The sequence below is a fragment of the Anas platyrhynchos genome, chromosome 4, assembly GCF_047663525.1.
Source record: "Anas platyrhynchos isolate ZD024472 breed Pekin duck chromosome 4, IASCAAS_PekinDuck_T2T, whole genome shotgun sequence".
Lineage (NCBI taxonomy): Eukaryota > Metazoa > Chordata > Aves > Anseriformes > Anatidae > Anas > Anas platyrhynchos.
Window position 1 is genome coordinate 76,980,526 of NC_092590.1, and position 20,039 is coordinate 77,000,564.

Here is a 20,039-nt window from a genome sequence, read left to right on the forward strand (position 1 = left end):
CCGGTCCCGCATAAACCCTGGCACCAGCATCACGGATGGGTTGTCCCCCGAATTTCCCCAAATAGCAGCTGACCGGGAGCACAGTGTGTGGGGTGTCTGCAGCCCAGGGGAAGGGGGATGGGCTCCACTCTTAAGATTGTCCATGTCTGAACCCTAAAATGGCTGATTTGGGGATTTTTTGAATCCTGAAACCCTGGTTTTAGCTGTCGCTAAAGGCTGAAATCCTTCGGTTCCAAGGGAAGGACTTGCACTGGGAGAGGAGGACAGAGGGAGGAACAGGCAGTGGAACAAGCAGTGGGCAGTGCAAAACAGGATGGCACCAAAATAAAGGGAAAAGGTGCCAGGAGAGCTGCTGCTCGTTCCTGGGGCACCCCAAATGCTGCCCAGAGCTTCACAGGGAGCTGTCCCCGTTCTGGGTTTGCAGATAAACCTGGCAAATAAACCTGGAGCTGCTCCTCGGTCTCGCCACCAAACCCACCTGGGAGCAAGGAGCCTTCTGAAGGATGCAGGAGGCAAAAACGTGTCTGAATCTGGGCTGGGCAGGGGCTGTGATGCACCCGTGGAGATCAGTGAATGCTCCTTTCTCTTTAGGGCAGGAAAAGGAAAAATTTTCCCCCATTTTAATCAAAGATGAAAAGAATGAAGTCACAAACCTTGCAGTGCTTCAGGCACCAAACTTCCCTGGCTGTCAGCTTTTTGTTCTGCCTTGGGGGGGGATCCCTGCAATCAATCCCCCCATGGGCACTGATGCTCCGAAGTCGCTTCTGGGGTTAAAAACATAAATCTGAGCGGCCGGAACGTGGCTGTTTCTGTGCAGGAGGGAAAATTGCAGCTCTGTGATTCATTACTTGTGATATTTAGCGCTTTCCTCAGAGGATCAACACAAACCAGCAATTTAGGGAAATACACAAAAAACCTCCCTAAACGCCCCAGAACCTGTCCCCGGTATCCGTAGTCACAGAGAGAAGCTGGGAGCCGGGAGGCTGACGGTCTCTGAAAGTCGTCCCGTGAACAAATAACCTGGGAAGGTGACATTTGGTGCTTTTAAATGTTTATGATAGGAAAATGCTTCACATCTTGCTGCAGCCGTGCTGTTATTTTCACTCAGATGCACGAGAAAGGAGCCGGAGTTTTCCTCGGTTAGAGCTCGCCTCATGTGAAACGAAGACAAGGATTTAATTTTTTTTGGCCTTTGCCTTCAGGTGGAACAGCAAAATGAGGACAAGCTCGCTCAAATGAGCCACTAATTATTATTATTCCTTCCAAGTACAAGGAGAGTACCTTGGAGCCCTTGCGCTAGTTCAGAGAGGAAAAAGAGAGATAAATGCTGGGCAAAAATTAAGAGAAAATAGGGAGCTGAGACCCTTCAGGACCTGCTCCCATTTTTCAAAGCGTGGGCACTTCAAGAGGGCAGAAACCGGAGTGTTTGAGGTCTTACAAACAGAAAACCCCAAATCTGAAGGAGTCGGTAGCACACACGTTTTATTTTTGCTGTGATTTCCCTCCATTACAGCATTTTGCTGCCGTGCCAGACACGACAGAAGGGATCACGCTGACACAGATGAGCGTGGTGGCTGGCTTCTGTGCTTGACCCCATAAAGTTTTCCATAAGCACGTGGGCAGGATCAGGATGAGTCCCCCTCGGGTTCTTCTGCAGCAGCAGCTCCCTGCAGGAGGGGTCAGGGCTGGTTCTGAGCACCAAGGCCACCTCCTGCCACGGCCACGACTCCTGGGGGCCTCCTCTATGATCGTACCTGCAGGATAAACACCTTCCTTTCAGGGGGTGCCTCTCATCATGGGAGATATGTTTTCCAGTTATCAGATGGATTATTAGTTGTGTGTCAATTAAATCATTTTTGGCACGGAGGGCCCCAAGTAATTCTATTCAAGGTTTTCTATTTGAGGTTTTCAACCATTTCTTTGGATTCTATAGTTGGATTCCCAGAAAAAAACAGAACTCCCTTTAGTAGAAAACCAAACCAAACCCAAAGCAGTCACAAATTAATGACAGTGGCTCTGCTTCCCAAGGCAAACCAGGACTGCTGGGTTGCAGCAGAAACCCCCTCTACCTGCCCACACCTCCCACAGACCCAGGCTCTGCAGAAAACCTGTGCAGAAAGATGTACAAAATGCATCCAGTGATGCATAACCAAAAGAAAAGGCTCGGTCTTGCCACCTTCCTTGCCTCAAATGTTTCACTTTGTATGGAAGCAATCTTTCAGAGCTCCAAACAGCTTAGGCAATGGGCACTTTTGAGGCTCCTGCGACCTAGTTTGGATTATTTCTATTAGAAGCTGCAGATCTTGTCCAAGCCAAGACACAGAGGTGTGTACATGAAGCCTGCGCGCTGTTTTCGGCAAGCAGCTGTCCTAGCACAGCAGAACGAGCTCGCAGTGCATGGTGAACACGGTGTTATTTGTTACCCTCGCACAGACTGAGGGCCCTCTGGAAATCCCAGGGATTGAACGGAAAACCTCCAGCCCTCCACTGGCACACACGAGTCTGTTGGCTCCTTTATCACATTAAAAACAAGACAACTTCTCATCTCCGCAACTCTTTCAATGGCATTTATTTTACTGAAAGAATAGTTTAGGACAGAACAGGAAAAATCATGGCAAAATCAAACTTTTGGTTAATGAAGAGGCTTCACAAGCCTGCAATCAAGTAATCTCTGCTGGTGACCGCTGCACAACACGGTAGTGACACCGATCTCTCACATCAGTGTGTGCACAGCATCACATCGAGCAGCAGTGCAGAGATTACACAGGAAATGTGCTTCCTTCCATTGTTCTACTGCTATCTCACCTCCCTGATAACACAGCTTTCAGTCTACTTAATTCGCCTCTAAGTTTGGCAGCGACAAAGCCAGCTCCCCTGTCCTCCCCAATTACCGCATATCCACAGAGATTCTGTTGAATACAGAAAAGAGAATTAACAAAGCATCAATTAGGCTATTAAAAAATAAATATTCTTATGCAGGAAATACACTGACAGCTATAATTAAGATATTAATAATCGTTTACTTGTAACGTTAATTGCGTGACTCATCCTGCCTGAATTTTTATACATCCAAAACACAAAGGCCACGGAGCGGGGGTGTCTGAGGCCTTCAGACACACTGAGCTGGCTCTTACTTCGGAGGATGAATCATCAGAACCTGGTTGGTATCATTAGGATTGTCCTGCACAATAAATGTGGCGAGTTAGCCTTTCCCTGGAGGTGTCTCTGTCTCTTGGCTACAGAAAAATAACACAGCTTAGCTGCAAGTAAACTTCTGACATCGTATAAGGCAAACAAAACATTGACATAGCAAAGGTTTTCTGAAATAACCTCCAGAAGTTTTAAAAACAAAGCACTGCAGAAGGTTTTTGCATTTCAGTAAGAACAGAGACGCACGTGCAGTGTTTTCTTTTTGTTATATCCTTCCAACATCAATGCAGAAGGCAAAATCCACAAGCCTCATCCCCACAGACCTACTGTTCCAGGCTGCGTTTGTCATCGCCGCAGTTATACAGCTATGTGAGAGCAAAGCCAGCCTGCAGAATCCAGAATGCAATCAAAGCCAAATATATCATCAAATATATTATCAAATGTATTTAAAATACATCTGAGACATCAGAATTTGGAAACAACAAGAAGTATGGGTACAGTCACACCACAGTGACTGCCAAGATAAAGTAGGCAGGTACCAATTACTGATATCCCTGAGGTCACATGAGTGTTTAAGCCCCAAGTTCTTTGCGAGCTTCTGCTGTACAATTTTTACATCAGCTCTAAAGAACCAAAAGCAAAATTTCCAATTGAGTCTTGCAGCTAATTTTCAATTTATGCATTTTCAGTCAAGTTTTACAGCTCATCTTTAAACAAAGCGTCCTGCCTCCAAACACCACAGATGGACTACAGGAGTTCCTGCTTGCTTTTTATTTATGTGGCTTATTCACTAAAAGATTAAACTCCCTCTGTATTTTCTCGTGTCACAGCTTCATGCCATAGTTGGAGCAACAGCTTGGCTGTCAGGCTGGAGGTTGATCAGGGAATTGCTTGCTTGGACCAGCTCGGCGATGGAGACTCGTCCCCTCTCCTTGATATACCGAGCCACGGCAGCCATCTCCTCTGGCGTGATGTAGATGAACTTTCCTCTGTCATCAATCACACCTACGGGGGAAAAGAAAGGACCTTGAAGTCAGCACTTTGGCTCCTCTCACTTCCCGACAGACATCAGTTACTTCTTTTTGGAAGGGCCTTTTGAAGTGCTGAGGCTGCATTTCATATCTAGGGCAGGCAGAACAGCACGCCAGCAGCCAGGCTTTTATTTCCATCTCTGTTGTTGGGCTTCTGAATGGGGCTCTGACAATACCTGAGTGCCTGGGTAAGAGTAATTTGGTTCAGCAAGTGATGCATTTTTTTTTCCACTGTGCGTGGCTAGCTGGGAGTATCGCAGCAGCTACTTCAGGTACCTTGCATTGGTGCTGACACTCCAGGCAGAAGGAAAAGAAGCAAAGCAGGAGGGCCCAGGAGGAGATTCAGAGCTCCTCCAGAGCCCAGCTCAGCCTTTCCACCATACCCTGTGAAAGCTCAGTTTTCTCTATTTTGGTTGCTCCATCAAGAGTGAGAACAGACCTCTCTGCTCTTAACACATTATGGGATCAAACGTAAGGCAGGGAGACTTACTGGCATGCCACAGTCATATCCAGCACAGTATAAATCCTTATGTTTTAATTCAGATCACTTTTAGGTCATTTAAATGGGTTTGCACAAGCACCCAGCGAGAAACAACTATCAGGTCAGTAAATGTCTGCATTGGCACCTCCACTACTTCATTCTCAGAAAGAAAAAGACCAACCAGCAATAAAAGTGTCTTGTTCAGACAGGAGCTACCTGTGTGCTCAGCCCCTGCTTACATTCCAACTTTGATTGTGTAGGTCTGTGGCTAGGAACGAGCACTTCACTTCCTGCAGCTCTAAGCTTCGGAGAGCTCTGCGGTGTTTGCTTATCCCACAGCATGCCGTACCCCTGCACTGGCCACTTCATCTTTAAAACAGGCGTGCAAACTACCTCCAAAACATTCAAATGATTCTTTAAAAAGTCCGGCTTTGGAGGACAGGATTTGCAGCTGGGTGTTCAGTAACCCCCCCCAACAAAGTTTAAAGCAGAAATTTCACAGAGCCACAGTAAAGGCATTTTCTGCACCACCTATTCACCAGCTAAAATACACCCCCACTTGTGTTTTGGCTGTCACCTGTTAGAGTGCCATCTGCCATCAGGTCCTGGATTCTGTTAATTGCTTCCTGTTCAGGAGAGAAAAAGGAATAAACTGGTCAAGAGGAAGGCAAAAAAAACATTTCACACATTCAGACAGACTAGAGAAGGCTGCTTACACTTAATTCCTCAGCATTAAACACTCCAGTGAAGGATACACATCAGTGTTTCCACACAGATGGATGCAGTAAGCCCTTTGTCAGAAATGGTTTGCTCTTAGAAGGATGATGTGAACCTCTGCAACTTGGGGTGTTCACAGAACTTCTCTACCCTCAAAAGAGGCTTTTACCTGTAAATTACCTGGCTGTATCACGGAAGGGGGGCTATTACATCTTCCCAGGGAAAGGCTGTATGTGCCAGTGCAATATGCCAGTTCCAGAACCTGGTTACACTCCTTACATTCCAGAGCTTTTTATTTATTTTTTTATTATTATTTTTTTTTTCCTGCTCCATTTCAGAGGAGACCTCTTCTACCAAGCCAAAGAGAACTTTGGTTAATTTCTTGCTGGGTTAACTCTCTGGCTACTCCAAGCCCACAGTTTCACTACGTGTTAAACTGCTATTTAAGTTCGGATAACCTTAGTTTCTGCTTCTCTCACCCACTTGCTACCATAGGAAGGGACGCCACCCGCTGGATCCGGTTGCTCAGGGCCTCATCCAACCTGGCCTTGAACACCTCCAGGGCTGGAGCATCCACACCATGAGCTCACTTTGACTGGCTCTACATGGTGCAGAGAAGGACAATGTTCTTAAGTAATGCACCACAAGTTACAAATTCTTACGTGTTCCAAGAATACACAAGCAAGAGGAGCAAAACAGCTCCTATCTATTGACTGCACACAAACATAACAACGTGTACAGTTATGCAGGCAGAATCTCAGCTTGTTTTACTTCTGCTCCAGATTCCCAATACCCCAAATTGCGTTGTTATTGGATTTGCAAAAATCTGTAAGCTCCGTTAGCCAACAAGCAGCTGTGCCAGAGGCAGACCGAGCACTTTTCACTAACATCCTGGTACGCCAGCAATCTCTTGCTGGCTTGATGGTTCTCTGACAAATGGCCACATTTCCTGCGCTGGCTTTGCTGACCTGCACAAAAATCCAAGCATTTTCAGCAGTTGCGGAGATGTTATCCTTAATTACCCACTTTCTCTCTCATGCTTTTAAAGTTATTGCTTATAACTGCCCCCCGAAAGGCAGTACTTACCTGTGTCCTTAAACCCAAGTGGGAAGCTAAGTCCTCCAGCTGAATTACCTTTGTTTTCTACGGAAACAAACAAGAGTTACGTGCAGCTGATGAACTAGAGGGTTAGCATATCTTTTTCCTTTCAAATAAAAATGCATTTAATTTTATTAAATGTATGACGAAAGTAGGACCTGTTGTTCTAACTTTTCACAACGAGCAGTTCTCTGTGGCAAAAACCTTTAAGGTACATCACTGAAACCAGTCTGCTCCGTGGCAAGACTGGATGCTCTGACCCACTTCAGCGAAGGCTCAAATACATTTGCCAGGGCTCATCCTGAACCTTTTGTTCCGTTACAGGACATGCGAGCATGTGAGCACAGGCGCATTAAGCCTGTTCTCCCTGCCCCCAAATTTCTCAACTGCCACCTCTAACCCCCAGTGTGCTTTGGCAAGATCCCTTTTTGTCTGAGAGATGTTTCAAAACCCCTTTTAAAACGATTGGTGGCCTGTACCAGAGCATACACTGAACTTCAGAGAGGTTAAATGTTAAATGCTTTAGTTTGTTTTATGAATGCCATGTGTATTAACGGCATAATCACCTTCCTAAGCTAATGAAGATATTGTTAAACCAGTCAGAGCTGGGCGTGCGCTGCTAGCCCACTCCTGCATAAGCAGCGTGATGGTGTCTGAGAACGAAGGCAGATGCAGAAACTGCAAATTCTCATTTTGCTTTTGAAAGAGGCTTGCTGCAGCCTTTCTCAGGCAGGAGCCAGTCACCAGGGCTCACATCTGGTTTTACGCTTCTCTGTAGCTCCAGAGAATTACACAGAAAACACCTGGTGCACTCATCTGGAGCTACTTGGTTCCTGTTTTCTGGTCTGCAAAAAGTTTTAGAAACTCATCTGTTTTGTGCAGCACCGCTGTTTGTACGGACAAAGGATGCACTGTTGTTTGTGAGGAATTTGGGAAATATAAAACTTCTGAAAACGGTTCAGTTAGCGTTCTGGAGGGCATTGCTAGGAGCTGTACACGTAAAGCCACATTTACGTTACTGGATGGAATGCTACAAATGACAAACGCATTTGTTTCTGATCCTGAGAGCACACTGGAAGGACACTGAAAGACTAAAGAGGCTGAAATAGATGAACCTTTTTCGTTAATGAAACCAGGCAAAAAAAAGAAAAAAAGCCACACACAGACTTAGCAGTTGTGAAGTTTGATGCAGCCAAGCTAGAGAACTGAATACCATGGACTGAACACATGGACTTGGAACCAGTCCATGGAATTCAGTTCTCAGAGCTGGGAACTGCCAAGGTTCGTCACATCTTCTTTTAAAAGGGCAGGGGGTGCAAAGCCACATCCAAATGAGAAAACCAGGATTTAAACCTTCGCTTCCAGATATTCACCCTCAGGGACCAAGCTCACTGGAAGCTTTCTACTACAGATCCTGCTGTAAGAGAGCAGAGGATGGGATGGAATCAGGACCCACTCCCCCGCCACTCTGAAATATAATGACATTATCAGGTCCCAAGCCAGCACGACACCACCACACACTCCACGTTTTAGAGGCAGGTTTAACTTTCAGAGAGCAATATATATAACATCCATGCTTTACCAAATCCATTTAACTTTAGGTGTGCTTCCACTGCTGTCTCCAACGAGGTTGGAAACAAAGCAAGAGCTCCCAGGATTAAGATGAAGAGAACTTTTTTCCTTATTTTGCAAGCATAAGTTTTGTTGGAGAAAAAAATAAAAGGAAAGGAAGGAATAAAGCCTCTGAGTCCTTCTCTATCCCTTTCCAACAGCGACCACAGAGCTTGGTGTTTTAATCTGCTGCCTATAATTCAGAAGCACTCAATGATACCCTGTCATGTCTTTAACCTCTGCCCACTTATTTTTCTTTTCCGAGGTGCTGAGATAGCTCACAGGTGTGTCATGTGCACCGCTGACTAAGATGGCCCCAACGGAAGGCAGATGTTCAGCTTTCAGAAGGGCAGAACAGGGGGCTTCAATCCTTTCGGTGCCTCTGAGCAAAATCCCTTTTAAAGCAATCCCACAAGGCAGGGCTGGAGACAAGAGACTGCATCTCACTCCGAACACCCTTAAGAATGAAGCATGAGGTGAGCTACCTCCAGCCAGTAATATCAGTGAGACAGATTATTCTACAGAAAGGGCTAAATCCAATTTTATTTTTTAAAGTGCCAATTGCTCTTTCAATTCTATAAGTTTTGCAGACTGCTACTAGCAAGCTTAGCTTTGCTTCTTGATAACAAGTCAATAGTTTTTGGGAATAGAACAGACAATGGGGGGCAATGCAGAGCCTATGCATGAAGCATCCTTTCAAGATTAAAAAAATAATAAGACTTGTAAAAAGAAAGCGATGCCCCAGTTCTACAACTGCTTTCTGCATAGGAAGCCAGGTGTTGAAGCGCTTCTGAATTTGGTGCTTCGGCACAGGCTTAATTTCTCTGACGTCAAGTAAAAGTGACTAATATAAAACTATACGTGTGCTTAAACACTGAACTGAGACTTTGTGACTAATCTGTTCCAGCCATTAGAGCCACCGGGGCAACGTGCAGAACAAGAGCCTATTGTGTGATCCCTTGGAAGCCCTTCCAGTTTTAGTGGGAGATCCCAAGGGACACCGACATAACCTATTGTTCCACCTGCTGTTATCTCCGGGCAGCTTGTTTGTGAGTCAAGAGCAGCACAATTTCGTTAATTCAGGGTTTGAATTAACCTCAAAAGCCACAGAAGGGAACATGCGACTGGGATCACACCACACCACGTAGTCCCTTTCCACAGTAAGGGACTGAAACAGAAGATGTCTTAGCAGACGTGGCCACTTCCAAGTTCCCCCCTCTTTCAAATAAATCCTTCTGGAGCACTGGAACCACTGCATGGCTCCGAAATGAAGTGTACTGCTGGCTCACTTTCACTTTCTAGTTTTAATTAGGCTTTTTAACGAGCTTTTCCATGCTATTCTCAGCCATCTCACCTGCATTTCGTGGTGTTTCTGAGCTGAGCTGACTGGCTTATGCTGGGGATGCAGTAAGTGATCAGGGGCTATTTTTTTTTTGGGTTGCAGCAATGAAGATGTGCCCTAACTGAGTGCTGCTAGCTTAAACATTTCCGAATTACCACCAGAGATCAGGTATCAGGAGACCTTTCTGATCAGGAGATCAGAAAGCATTTGACAGAAGTCATTTTGCCACCTACCTGGTCTAGTGGGAGATGTCTCTGCCCGTGGCAGGGGGGTTGGAATCAGGTGATCTTTAAGGTCCCTTCCAACCCAAACCATTCTATAGATTCTGTGAAATGAACGCAGCCTCCTACTGTGGCCCTACGGCGATGGGATATACCAAAAGTCCCAAAGACAGCCAAAGCAGAGAGCAGCACAGCAGAAGATGCTTGCAGAACAGCTTTGTGGTAACCCTGGAACCATCAAGGCATTTTCCAGACTTGGACAGCAATCACTCAAATTGATTCCCGGTGTAAAACGACCAGGAGAGACAAATACATCTGTAACTCCGACTTTTTTGTGGGGTAGTGGAGATGCAAAACCAACCCAGAATGTGGGATTTTGGGTTAATGGAATGATTAGGAGGTTGATTATTATGATTAGGTGAAACTTTTCACACACTCACAATATGTTCTCAGACAAGAGTCCAGTTTCCACTAAAGGCCCAAAGGGACTAATGAGGACAAAAGATTTGCATGACTTTTGTTAGACTAAGAGTAGAAAAGCACGTTTGAATTTGGATGTACCGATAGGAGAGGAAGAAGCATTTGTTGTTACAGATCAAAAGTGGAAAACCTCATGAACACATCACAGGTTTTAAATAACCAACCATGTCATATCATGAGAGGTAGACTAAAACACACCCTGTTAAAAACAAGTGATCTTTTCCTTAAATACCCCTAAAAAAAGTCATCAAGACAGCGTTGTCATTTGCACAAATAAAAGCAAGAAAAGAAACCACGCAGAAGGTTTGAGTGACCTTTACGATGCCGGTGTTTCAAACAAACACATCCTGCATGGCTGGCCACATGCTGGCACAGCAATTCTCATTCATGCTGAGCTGAGATGTGGAGATTGCTTTCTACATCAGTAGCTGATATTCACAAACAAAAAGCTCAAACGTCCCAAATCCCACTCAACAGCAAATGTTTCTGTTCATAAACCCTGAGGGTGACCCACCAGGTGCAGAGTTCATGCACACCTACCTTATGAATTAGGGTAGGAGCTACGATCTTGCCCCCAAAAGCCAAGACAAAGCTATAATTAATGTCACGTTAACGATGATGGACACATTCATGCATGATTAAGTGAATAATGAAGGCTTTATCTAAGCCATCACTTTTGTTACTTCTTGAATATTTAAGTAAATTGAAGAGGAAGTAAGGATTTCCCTTCTTTCTGCAAGTCAGCTCTTTGACACAGCTATTTCACACATGGAAGGTGGAGAAAGGCCAACTTACCTTAACATACTCGAGAAATTCCATTAGAAAGCTGCGAGACTGGATACAGCAAGGAAAACAATTGTTATTTTAAATTCATAAACATTAAATGCATCAGAAACTTGCTTAGTACAAATATTATAAGAGTGTTTAGCATGCATACTTCTAAAGTTTTACAAAAACACACAGAGAAGGAGATTTTGAAATGGAGAAAAAATAGATTTAATCTTAACTAGAAATATATGATAGGTATTTTCTAAGCCAGAACATTGCTCAAGCACAATTTGTGTTTAAGGCTTTTTTTTGAAAGGAAGGAAATCCTGGAATCTTTTCTTCTTTACATCATATGTACTCTGAAATAACCACATCTGGGTGAGTCTGTGCATCATGTATTAAGTTACATATATACACCGAGGACATTTTGTACACTTTTGTGAAGTACAGAGTGATTCAGGAGATGGCTCAGGCAGATGGTCAAGTGTAGCACACAGCTGCACAGCACATGTGGAAGCTCGAGCCCTTTTCAAAGCTATGCACCTGAAATCCGGTATTTTAATAGAAGTGGCTCAATTTTCAAAGGCAATGCAAACAAGGTGCATTTCAGCTAACAGGAGATCGGGTTACCCTGCAACCCTGGAAATCAATCAGCCTTAATTAACTGCCTAACTGCGGGCTCAGGCCCTTAACTTCAAGCAGGGGTTTCGGCAGGCTGCCCCCAACCCCACATGGCAGAGCTTGCCGTTGTAACAGGACACCAAAACGCCTCCGTGCATCATCAGCCACCAGACAGAAGGACGGCCTGGCATCTTTCAAAGGCAGATGTCTCCAAATAACCGTGTACCTGTGATTGTTTCTGAAGACGACTTTCAAATCGCCTGCTATTAAAGTTTTACATCCCCGCCCTTACAAAAAATATTTTATGTTGAGATCCGTGCATCAACTGCCTCCCAGGCTCCTCTGAGCCAGGAACACCCTTCTCTGCTCCCACATATAGAAAAATTAATTTCTCCTTGTCTGTGCTCACGCAGTTGCCTGTCAATAAACACTTCCTAGCTCCTAGTTTTGAAGGAATTTTCAATAGCAAGATACAACTTCTTGGTGTTAATCCCAGCATGATAGAGGAATTTCTGCTAAAAGGAAGGGTTCCTCAGGGAGAACATACGGCTAAGGTCAAGGTGTTCTGAGGAATTACAAACACCTCAGCCCAAAGCCACTCCCAGTCATGCTAAGTGCAAACCCATTCAGTTCAAAAGGGGCACTTGAGCAGAGGAGCATGGGGAACAAACCCACAAAACCCTGGAAAAAAAAAAAAAGTTACCCATCATGAAATCGATAGGATGGCTCCAATCTGACAGCTGCCACCCCGGAGCCATTTCAGCATTTGACAGCAATTAAAATTAGTCTAACGTGTCTTTTTTTTTTTCCTCAGCAGACTAAGAACACTGCCTCCCACAACAGAACCTTTTCAAGTTTGCAGCGCTATTATGTCAAGTATCACATTTCAACCACCATCCCCAGCAGCTCGCCTGCAGGCAGCCACAGGAGGAGCAGGCTAGAACATTATGCAGGCTTCGAAACGCTATCAAAACCAACAGGCACTTGCAACACCAAACGGACAGCTTTCCAGTGGAAAACCCACAGGCACCTAAGCTGTGTCCTGTTATTTCTCTTACTAGAAGTGTTACAAGTTTTGTCCCAGCTTGATTTTTTCATTTGATTTCGCAGCAGCTCTGCTCCTCCAGAAAATAACAACAAAAACCTAACAATTTCCCTGAAGATATGTGGACAAATTTAGCCCTGCTTTCACCTGGCTTACCAACACACGGTACATGGGTAGGGCAGAGCTGACAACAGTGTAAGGATGTCTGACTCCTGGGATGAGTTTTATTTCTGTCCTTACACGAAGGGAGGAGAGGACTCATTTCCAGAGACATGCACTTGCCTTAGAACTGACAGTCTGGAGTGAGGAACTGCAGTATTCCCCAGGAAATACTCCAGGTGAACATGTACCATCTACAGAGCTTAACTTTTAAAAGCAAAAATATTTGGTTTGATCCCATTTTACAAGAGGCAGAATGTAGCAAGGACAATCCAAGTCTAACAAAGACAAAGGAAACTGCAGTAACGGACTAAGGTACCTACCTCTTCCTCTGTCATTTTTTCTTCCACCCCTTCCTCTTCAACTACAAAACTCTCCTTCAGCTTCAGGTACTCTTCATACTCTCTCTTCTCCTCTTCTTCTTTTGCCTTCCTTTTCTCCTCTTCCTGGACAGGAAAGACGACAAGTGGTCAGTTTGCTCCTCACCCAGAGGAGGTTTAGCTCTAAGTACAGGAGCATCTCCTTTATCTGCAGCCTGGTTGCACTGTGACAGCAGACAAAAAGCTTCCAGAACGCATCTTAAGTCCTCCCTCGATGGCATCATTAAATTCACAAGCTGCTCTGCCACCCTTAAGACAGAAACCACCTGACAAGGTGATGTAAGCTCGCTCAGAATACACCTAGGCTGGCTCTAAAGAGGTCTACCACGGGGGAAAAAAAATCCTCTTATATAGCAAACTCTTGTCTTAATTTGCATGAACACGTTTCTTCTGCAGCTCCCGTGACAGGAAGTTCCTGCCCCTAAATGTACTTTGATGCAACATCCACATTTGCAGCAACTAGCCCCAATTTTGCTCTGAGCTGTCTGAGGTCCGATGGGAGGGATCACAAAGAGTTATCCTGGTGCCCACTTGTGTGCATGAAGTAAGAGTTTCAGGTAAATCTCTGAAGACATGCAAGCAAGGTATGTCTGCGTGGGATGTAAAGAACCGTAGCATTGTTTTGTACCTAGGGAGAAAGATGTGATTGCATTTAAAAAAAAAAAAAAAGTAATTTTACAAGTTTGACTGTTAATCAAAGCCTACAGGCTCCACTTTTAGTTATGTGCAATAAAAATACTTTCAGTTACCTAAAGTGAGAATAATGTCAAAGTCTTCAAAATCACATGCAAAAAATAAAGTGCTGACCCAGAAAACTCTAAGCCCCAAATCAGGGGAGAGGTGATGCACGCTGGGCAATGAAGAAGAGTCACCCATCCACGGCCAAACTGCAATGTCAAGTTTTTAATGTGACAGGTTACATAAGAAGTATGTCAGATAAGAACAGGATTTTACTTGGCACTCATCGTTTTGCAGCTTTCTGTGATTTTATTTCAACATTTCTTTTGCTAGTCTCAAAAACTTACACATTTGTCTTCACCCAGAAGGAAAAGGTTTCCTTACACCAGTTTCTGCTGCAGAGAAATTTGTTAGTGCAGCACAGAGGACAATGAGATTCCAGCTCCACCAGCCTCTGCTTGCTGTCACATCGCAAAGGACTGATTAATACCTAGAAATGTGAGTTCTTCGAGTTTAAGTGAGAGCCTCTGTGCTTTCCTTTACTATCAGCACAGGAATCGATCCCCTAAAGAACAACTGTATTGATTCCTAAACACTTGTCACCCTGCATCTGTGACACTAATTGGTAATTGCTTCCCTAAATGGCTCGAAAGCAAACACTTGTTCCATTAAGACAGGAACAGGTCATCAAGCATACTGAAAAATGGCTGTATTTAAAAAGAGAGCATGTAAAACAAACCCAGCAGGTATCAGAGATAGGCACGGGAGTGATGCTCTTCAATTAAAACTGCAGAGAGAGAAAGTATATTAGGTCCCAGACACATTTAACCAAACTCCTGAGAAGTCACAAAAAGGAATGCCAGCAACTTTCAAGGATGAGAAAAGCAGGACTAAGAGGATCTTACTGTATCTGAAAAGTCAAAGCCATTTTTAACCTCTACCTCATCGAAAAAAAAAGAATTACAGATCTGAGGAAGCTCTTGAGACAAAACGAGACCATTTTCTGGGTCATTCATCACCGTAATGATTATTAGCAAAAGCCCAGCAGTAATTTTTTCCTTGCGTTACAGGTGCCAAGAACAACATAACCACATTTCATTTGGAAGCGACAGCAATTGTTCTTTCTTGTAAGTACATCAAATTGAATCTCGATCCTGGAAATACAAGAACAAGGTTCTTCTCCTGGTCTATTACAGAAGTTGTGATTTAACGGGAGTTGAAATGAGAAAAAAGTGGCAAAAATTGAAAAAGTGCTCAGGCAAATAATTTCTAGATAGGTCTATGAAAAAAATATTAAAAAGACAGTGTCTGATTTACAGCAGAGCAACAACTGAGCACTATTTTCCTGTTTGGAAGATCTAACAACAAACAAACAAGACCCATTCTCACCTTCCTTACCTGCCTGAAGAACAGAATCTTATTTTTTTTAAAGCATAGCTGCACACTCATATCAGTAATTCCATTTTCACCACACACTTGTAGGTGTGTCTTCTGCGAGACCAGCAAAGCACTCAGCTACCAGTCCTGCATTTGTGGTTTCCTTAAAAACCCCAATCTGCTTGTTTTCCAGCTCCTACATTTTCACACTGTGAGGGTCTGCAACGCTGCTTTGATAGCTACAGCATGTCAGCCCTCTGAGCCTTGTGGTTCCTGCTGGCTGGAGAGGCCTCCATAATGCTAAGTATTTCCAGAAGTTTTTTCAGCAAACAACTCAAAACCCAGCCACTCCCTGCACTGCCTCACGTACCTTACTACCTAAACCGAACCACGATTGAAGCTGTAAAAAGAAAAGCTCATCTGTAAGCTGGTTCAAAGCAAAAGGAGAGATGACTTTGTACAACTGCACTGGGAAAAGCAACCAGCAGGAGGTGGGCAGGGGAAAACCTGCTGCAACCCCACTGTCTGTTAGCAGGTCATTTCAGAGAGTTTTACACCACCACACTGGGGCGTGTGGAAGAGTGCCAGGCACACAGCAGCTGCATTGAAGGTGTAGGGTCAAATTCAGACAGGTTGCATTCCCATGAAAAAACAGCTCGTGGATTATGCATAAACCCCCCAAAACATTCTGACCCTACTGATTAAACAGAGCCCATGTATGGCTTTATGCAAGTAAAAAGCCCCCTGTATGAATTAAATGAATTAAATTGAATTAAAAACCCCCACATCTTTACTTGTCAGGTTCCTTTGCCCCTCCCCACTCTAATTTCATATCAGCTGCGGTGGAGTTCAGTGGTAATGCATGTGTGCTTAGGGGAGAGAGAATTGCTGGGCCACCTCCCTTCGGTGATGGGTGGGGTGCTGGGGAAATCCCGGCAGCACGGAAATTTGGTAACTGCTGATGCTCACCTTCAGCTGCCCGCTTTTTTTCTGAAGCACGTTCGTTTCTGTCCTCACCCACCTAAATCTTACCCAAACCGGGGGCCTGCTGCAGCGTGGATTTGTTTTCGATCGGTTTTACTGTAACGCACCTGAAGGACAAACTCTCCCACTCTGATCACGTCTTCATTAGAAGGAGGGGAAAAAATGAAAGGAAACTACTCAAATATTTCCTCCTCCTCTCCTTTCTCTGACCAAACTGCCACGTTATCAGTCACTACTGGACCAGCTCTGCCTGCTTGCTGTGAGTCTCACCTGACACCTTGCATGGCAGAGCCCCAGCTTCCCAAGTCCCACACACTCTGTGCATCTCTGGCACTTTGGGAGACACTTCTCAACCTCCTCCTTATACCAGGTGTGGTCAGCTCTGACTTCCCACCGCACCCTGTCCTTCCACTGCGCTGCAGGCTCCTTCTGTTCCACCTGCCCACCGAGGACCTGGGTTTGCTGTGAGGCTCTTTTCAGATCGTTGCCTGCTGTCCACATTTCACCTTGAGCTCAACAATCATCTTAATGACATCAAAAATATCACTTGTGCCAACTGCATGAGATTCCAGCCTTCCATCAGCTGAAACCCAGAGGAATCTGAAAACTTTTAGACTTACAGCTGGAAGCAGACCCCAGCTCTTGGGACCATAAAGCCTTCTGGATCCTGGGAATGCTCCTTGAGCACTGTTTGGGCTGGCTGAGGGATTACAGCCTTTGAAGGTTTATCATGCATCACTGTTTTTAACAAAGGGTGAGGACCCTTACAGCACTGTCCTGCAAGCAGATATTGAAGCAGCTTCTAGCTTTCAAGGCAGTAACCCATTTAAGGTGACACCGACACTAAGCGATATCGGCCTGGATGGTAAGTAGCTTTTCTGAGAGCTTCTCCTAAGCAGCTTTCCCTGAGAGCAAACTGCTGGTTGTGTGCTGCACCAAGGCTCCTCCAGATCAGATAAAGGGCCAAGCTGCTGACAAACACAGCGTTTATAGGCAGCTTATTCTACTGCGAAGTGGAAGAGATCTCCCTGTGAGCGAGGAAGGTAGAGCAGACACTGGACTCTCCTCAGTCACCAACTGCTATCAGTTGTTCCTTGCTTGTAGCTGTTTTCTTACAGGCAGAATGAGGGAAAGCACATCGGTTCCTACACCAAATGCTCTGAGGTTCATGGACCAAAGAGATCCTCCTCATTTAGCATCCAGTTCTTGTGCTGTTAGTGCAGGTCCTGCAGGAAGCAAATAGGGACTTGACAAGTAAATGATACGACACAGCACATTTATTTCTGAGATTCCTCCCCCTTGCCACTTTTCAGACAGAAGATAAAACCTTTAGAAAGGCAGAATAAGCGTTTCCTACAAGTCCTTATCCCACCAAAATCAGAGCAGAGAGAGTCTGCAGCAAGCTTTTCATTTTGTACTAATAAAGTTAATTTTCAGGAAAGTGTGTAAACTGATGCTTCAACTGAATCTCAGTCGTCTCCACCAGCCTCCAGAACCACCCTGGTTGTGGATGAGGAGGAGACTGAAACAACAACCAGTTAGTGGAAGCCTCTGCTGAGAAGCACACACACCTTGATGTTCATGTAATGCTACATTGAATAAAAAAAACCAACATTTTGAAACTTGGTACCCATTCTTACATGATTAAATGTCAAAGAGTTGAAACTTTGGGGTCTTAGTTTCCAAAAGCTCCAGCAGCAGCCTCGGGATCATTATCCAATCCTCCATTCCTGCAGCTCTGAAGATCCAGCCCATTTTTATTTCGGTACTTAAATGCAAAGCAGAACCCCTAAATGAGGTTTTCTGACTCTGGAAACTTTGGGCACAGCTGTGCTTGAGCAACACAGACCTTGTTTTAATAAAATAGTGAACAACCACCAGACCCCACTCCCACTGTGGCCTTTTATTTCACAACCACGGGTAGCTTGCTCAGTGGAAGATTGGCAGTTTCTCTGCTGTATCAAGCTGTGTTTCAAGAGCAGCTCACACTGCAACGGATTTGCAGGCAACACACCCTGTGCAAGGCTGCATTTAAACATAGAGGAGATCACCACGAGCCTTGCATCTGCATAAACAGTTTCCTTAGCAGAGCAAAGGTAGGCTGAGGGAGTAAAATCTACAAAAATCCCTGTGCACAGGGAAAAAAAAAAAAAAAAAAGCTCATAGGCAAGCAATATGTGAGGCTTTGTATAGAGACACTGTTTTGCAACATCAGAGGAAGTTCGCTCTCATTGATAAGGTGTCGGTTGGTAAACCATCTCACCACTAAAAAACTCCAAGAGTGAAAGGGAAATCCCCAGGGTAAAGCAGAGCTGAAGCAAATGCCAATTATAAAAGGAGCTTCCTCGCATGCATAGCCAATCAGGTCAGCAGAACACTGGAAAGGAAACTTGAATTTAAAAATATATTATCTGGTCTGCAACACTGGAGCCAGGGGGCAACCACATTTTATTTATATGTGCATACAAATATATTTGAATAGAACCAGGGAGGTATTTTTCTCAAGAATATGTGAGATGTTAGCCCCCGTAACCCCCCTGAAGCTACAGCTCCCACTTGTAGGTCATTGCGTAGAACTGGCCCAAAATAATTGGAGAGAGGTGTCTGTTTGCATGTAGAGGAAAGTGGGTTTCCATCTGACCCGAGAATTCATTATTTCCACTACACTCCATGTCTCAAACCATTGCGTGGGATGCATGTGAAAGGGTTAACAGTCCCGGTGACTTTATCAAAGATCAACACTGGGGGATTTCTACAAGATCTACGCCCCGATTTTGTATCCTCCTCTGTTTGGCTTCCCTCATTATCTGACAAACTTTTAGGCAGCATTTAATGGGGCAGGAATAATCCAGTGCTGCTGGATAGGTTTCAGCCAGAAGTTTAAGGGTGCAGCTGAAAGGAAGCTCTCGTTGACACAAAGCCAATTTCTGTGCTCACAGAAGTTAGCAAAATTTGGGTAACAGCTTCTGGGAGAGAGGTTGGGAAAAAGAAACAAAACATTTAACTGAAGTTTAGCTAACAAAGCTGTTTGGAGACTAGCTGCTTATCACTTAAGTTCTCTTGTAAATACAGTAACGAAAATTATTTGCGTTTAAATTAAATAAAGCCTGGCCACCAAATTTATGTGAAAGCCTGAATTCAAACCTTTGAACGTGCAGCGGAAGAACATGGCCAATGCATGCAGTTAAGACATTTATTCTGGAGGTCTTAAGCCTTCATCCTTGGTCCTAATACGTTTCCTGAAGTGCAGGAGAATAAAGAAATAAAAACTAAGAACAGATTTCCTGCTGTCACTATACCTGCAGAAATAATCTGATGTACTGGAAAAGGAAGGGGAAAAATAATGAAGCCATCTGACAACCGTAACATTTCTCAGACAAACTTCAGCAATAAACTTGAAATTTCTGGTGCTCTGTGGGATTACGTGAACTACAGAAATGTCAGGAACCAAGCTGCCTCCAAAATCGTAGTCAGCTACCGTCTGTTTTGTAATTTCATGACTATCAATCACCACTTGAGCTACCTTTCATCACTTCGTGTTTCTATCTTAAAACTTATCGAGAGGAATAGTTGCATCACAAGCACAGTCCACAAGAGATTACTGGGGACAAAATGTTACTTGTGGAAAAGAAGAATCCTTTCTCGAGAGGAATGTACGAATGACATTTTATCCTATGTATTCCAAAAAAAATAACCAAAACCCCAACAATCCCTCTAACTTTTATATGAGCCTGGAATAGAAAGACAGCACTTTTTACACCACCATACAATCAGTTTGTAACAAGATTTTAAAGATAAAGTGTTATGATCATAAAGACAGGCTGTGCTTACACATGCAGAAATCGAGTATCTATTAGTTCATTTTCCCTCCTATCACCAAGTCAAGTCTCCAGCAC

The 20,039-nt window shown here is 44.3% G+C and overlaps 1 protein-coding gene across 1 annotated transcript in view; it reads right to left on the reverse strand.

The window, feature by feature from the left end:
* Positions 1 to 2,546: 2,546 nt before the first annotated feature.
* The window catches only part of DDRGK1 (DDRGK domain containing 1), a 36,493-nt gene continuing 19,000 nt past the window's right edge, over positions 2,547 to 20,039 (reverse strand). The window contains exons 5-9 of the mRNA XM_027455833.3: positions 13,048 to 13,170; positions 10,927 to 10,965; positions 6,466 to 6,522; positions 5,240 to 5,288; positions 2,547 to 4,155 (exon numbers count right to left, since the gene is read on the reverse strand). Of these exons, the coding sequence (XP_027311634.1) occupies positions 3,983 to 4,155; positions 5,240 to 5,288; positions 6,466 to 6,522; positions 10,927 to 10,965; positions 13,048 to 13,170 (441 nt within the window). The 3' untranslated portion in view covers positions 2,547 to 3,982. The remainder of the gene's footprint in view (positions 4,156 to 5,239; positions 5,289 to 6,465; positions 6,523 to 10,926; positions 10,966 to 13,047; positions 13,171 to 20,039) is intronic.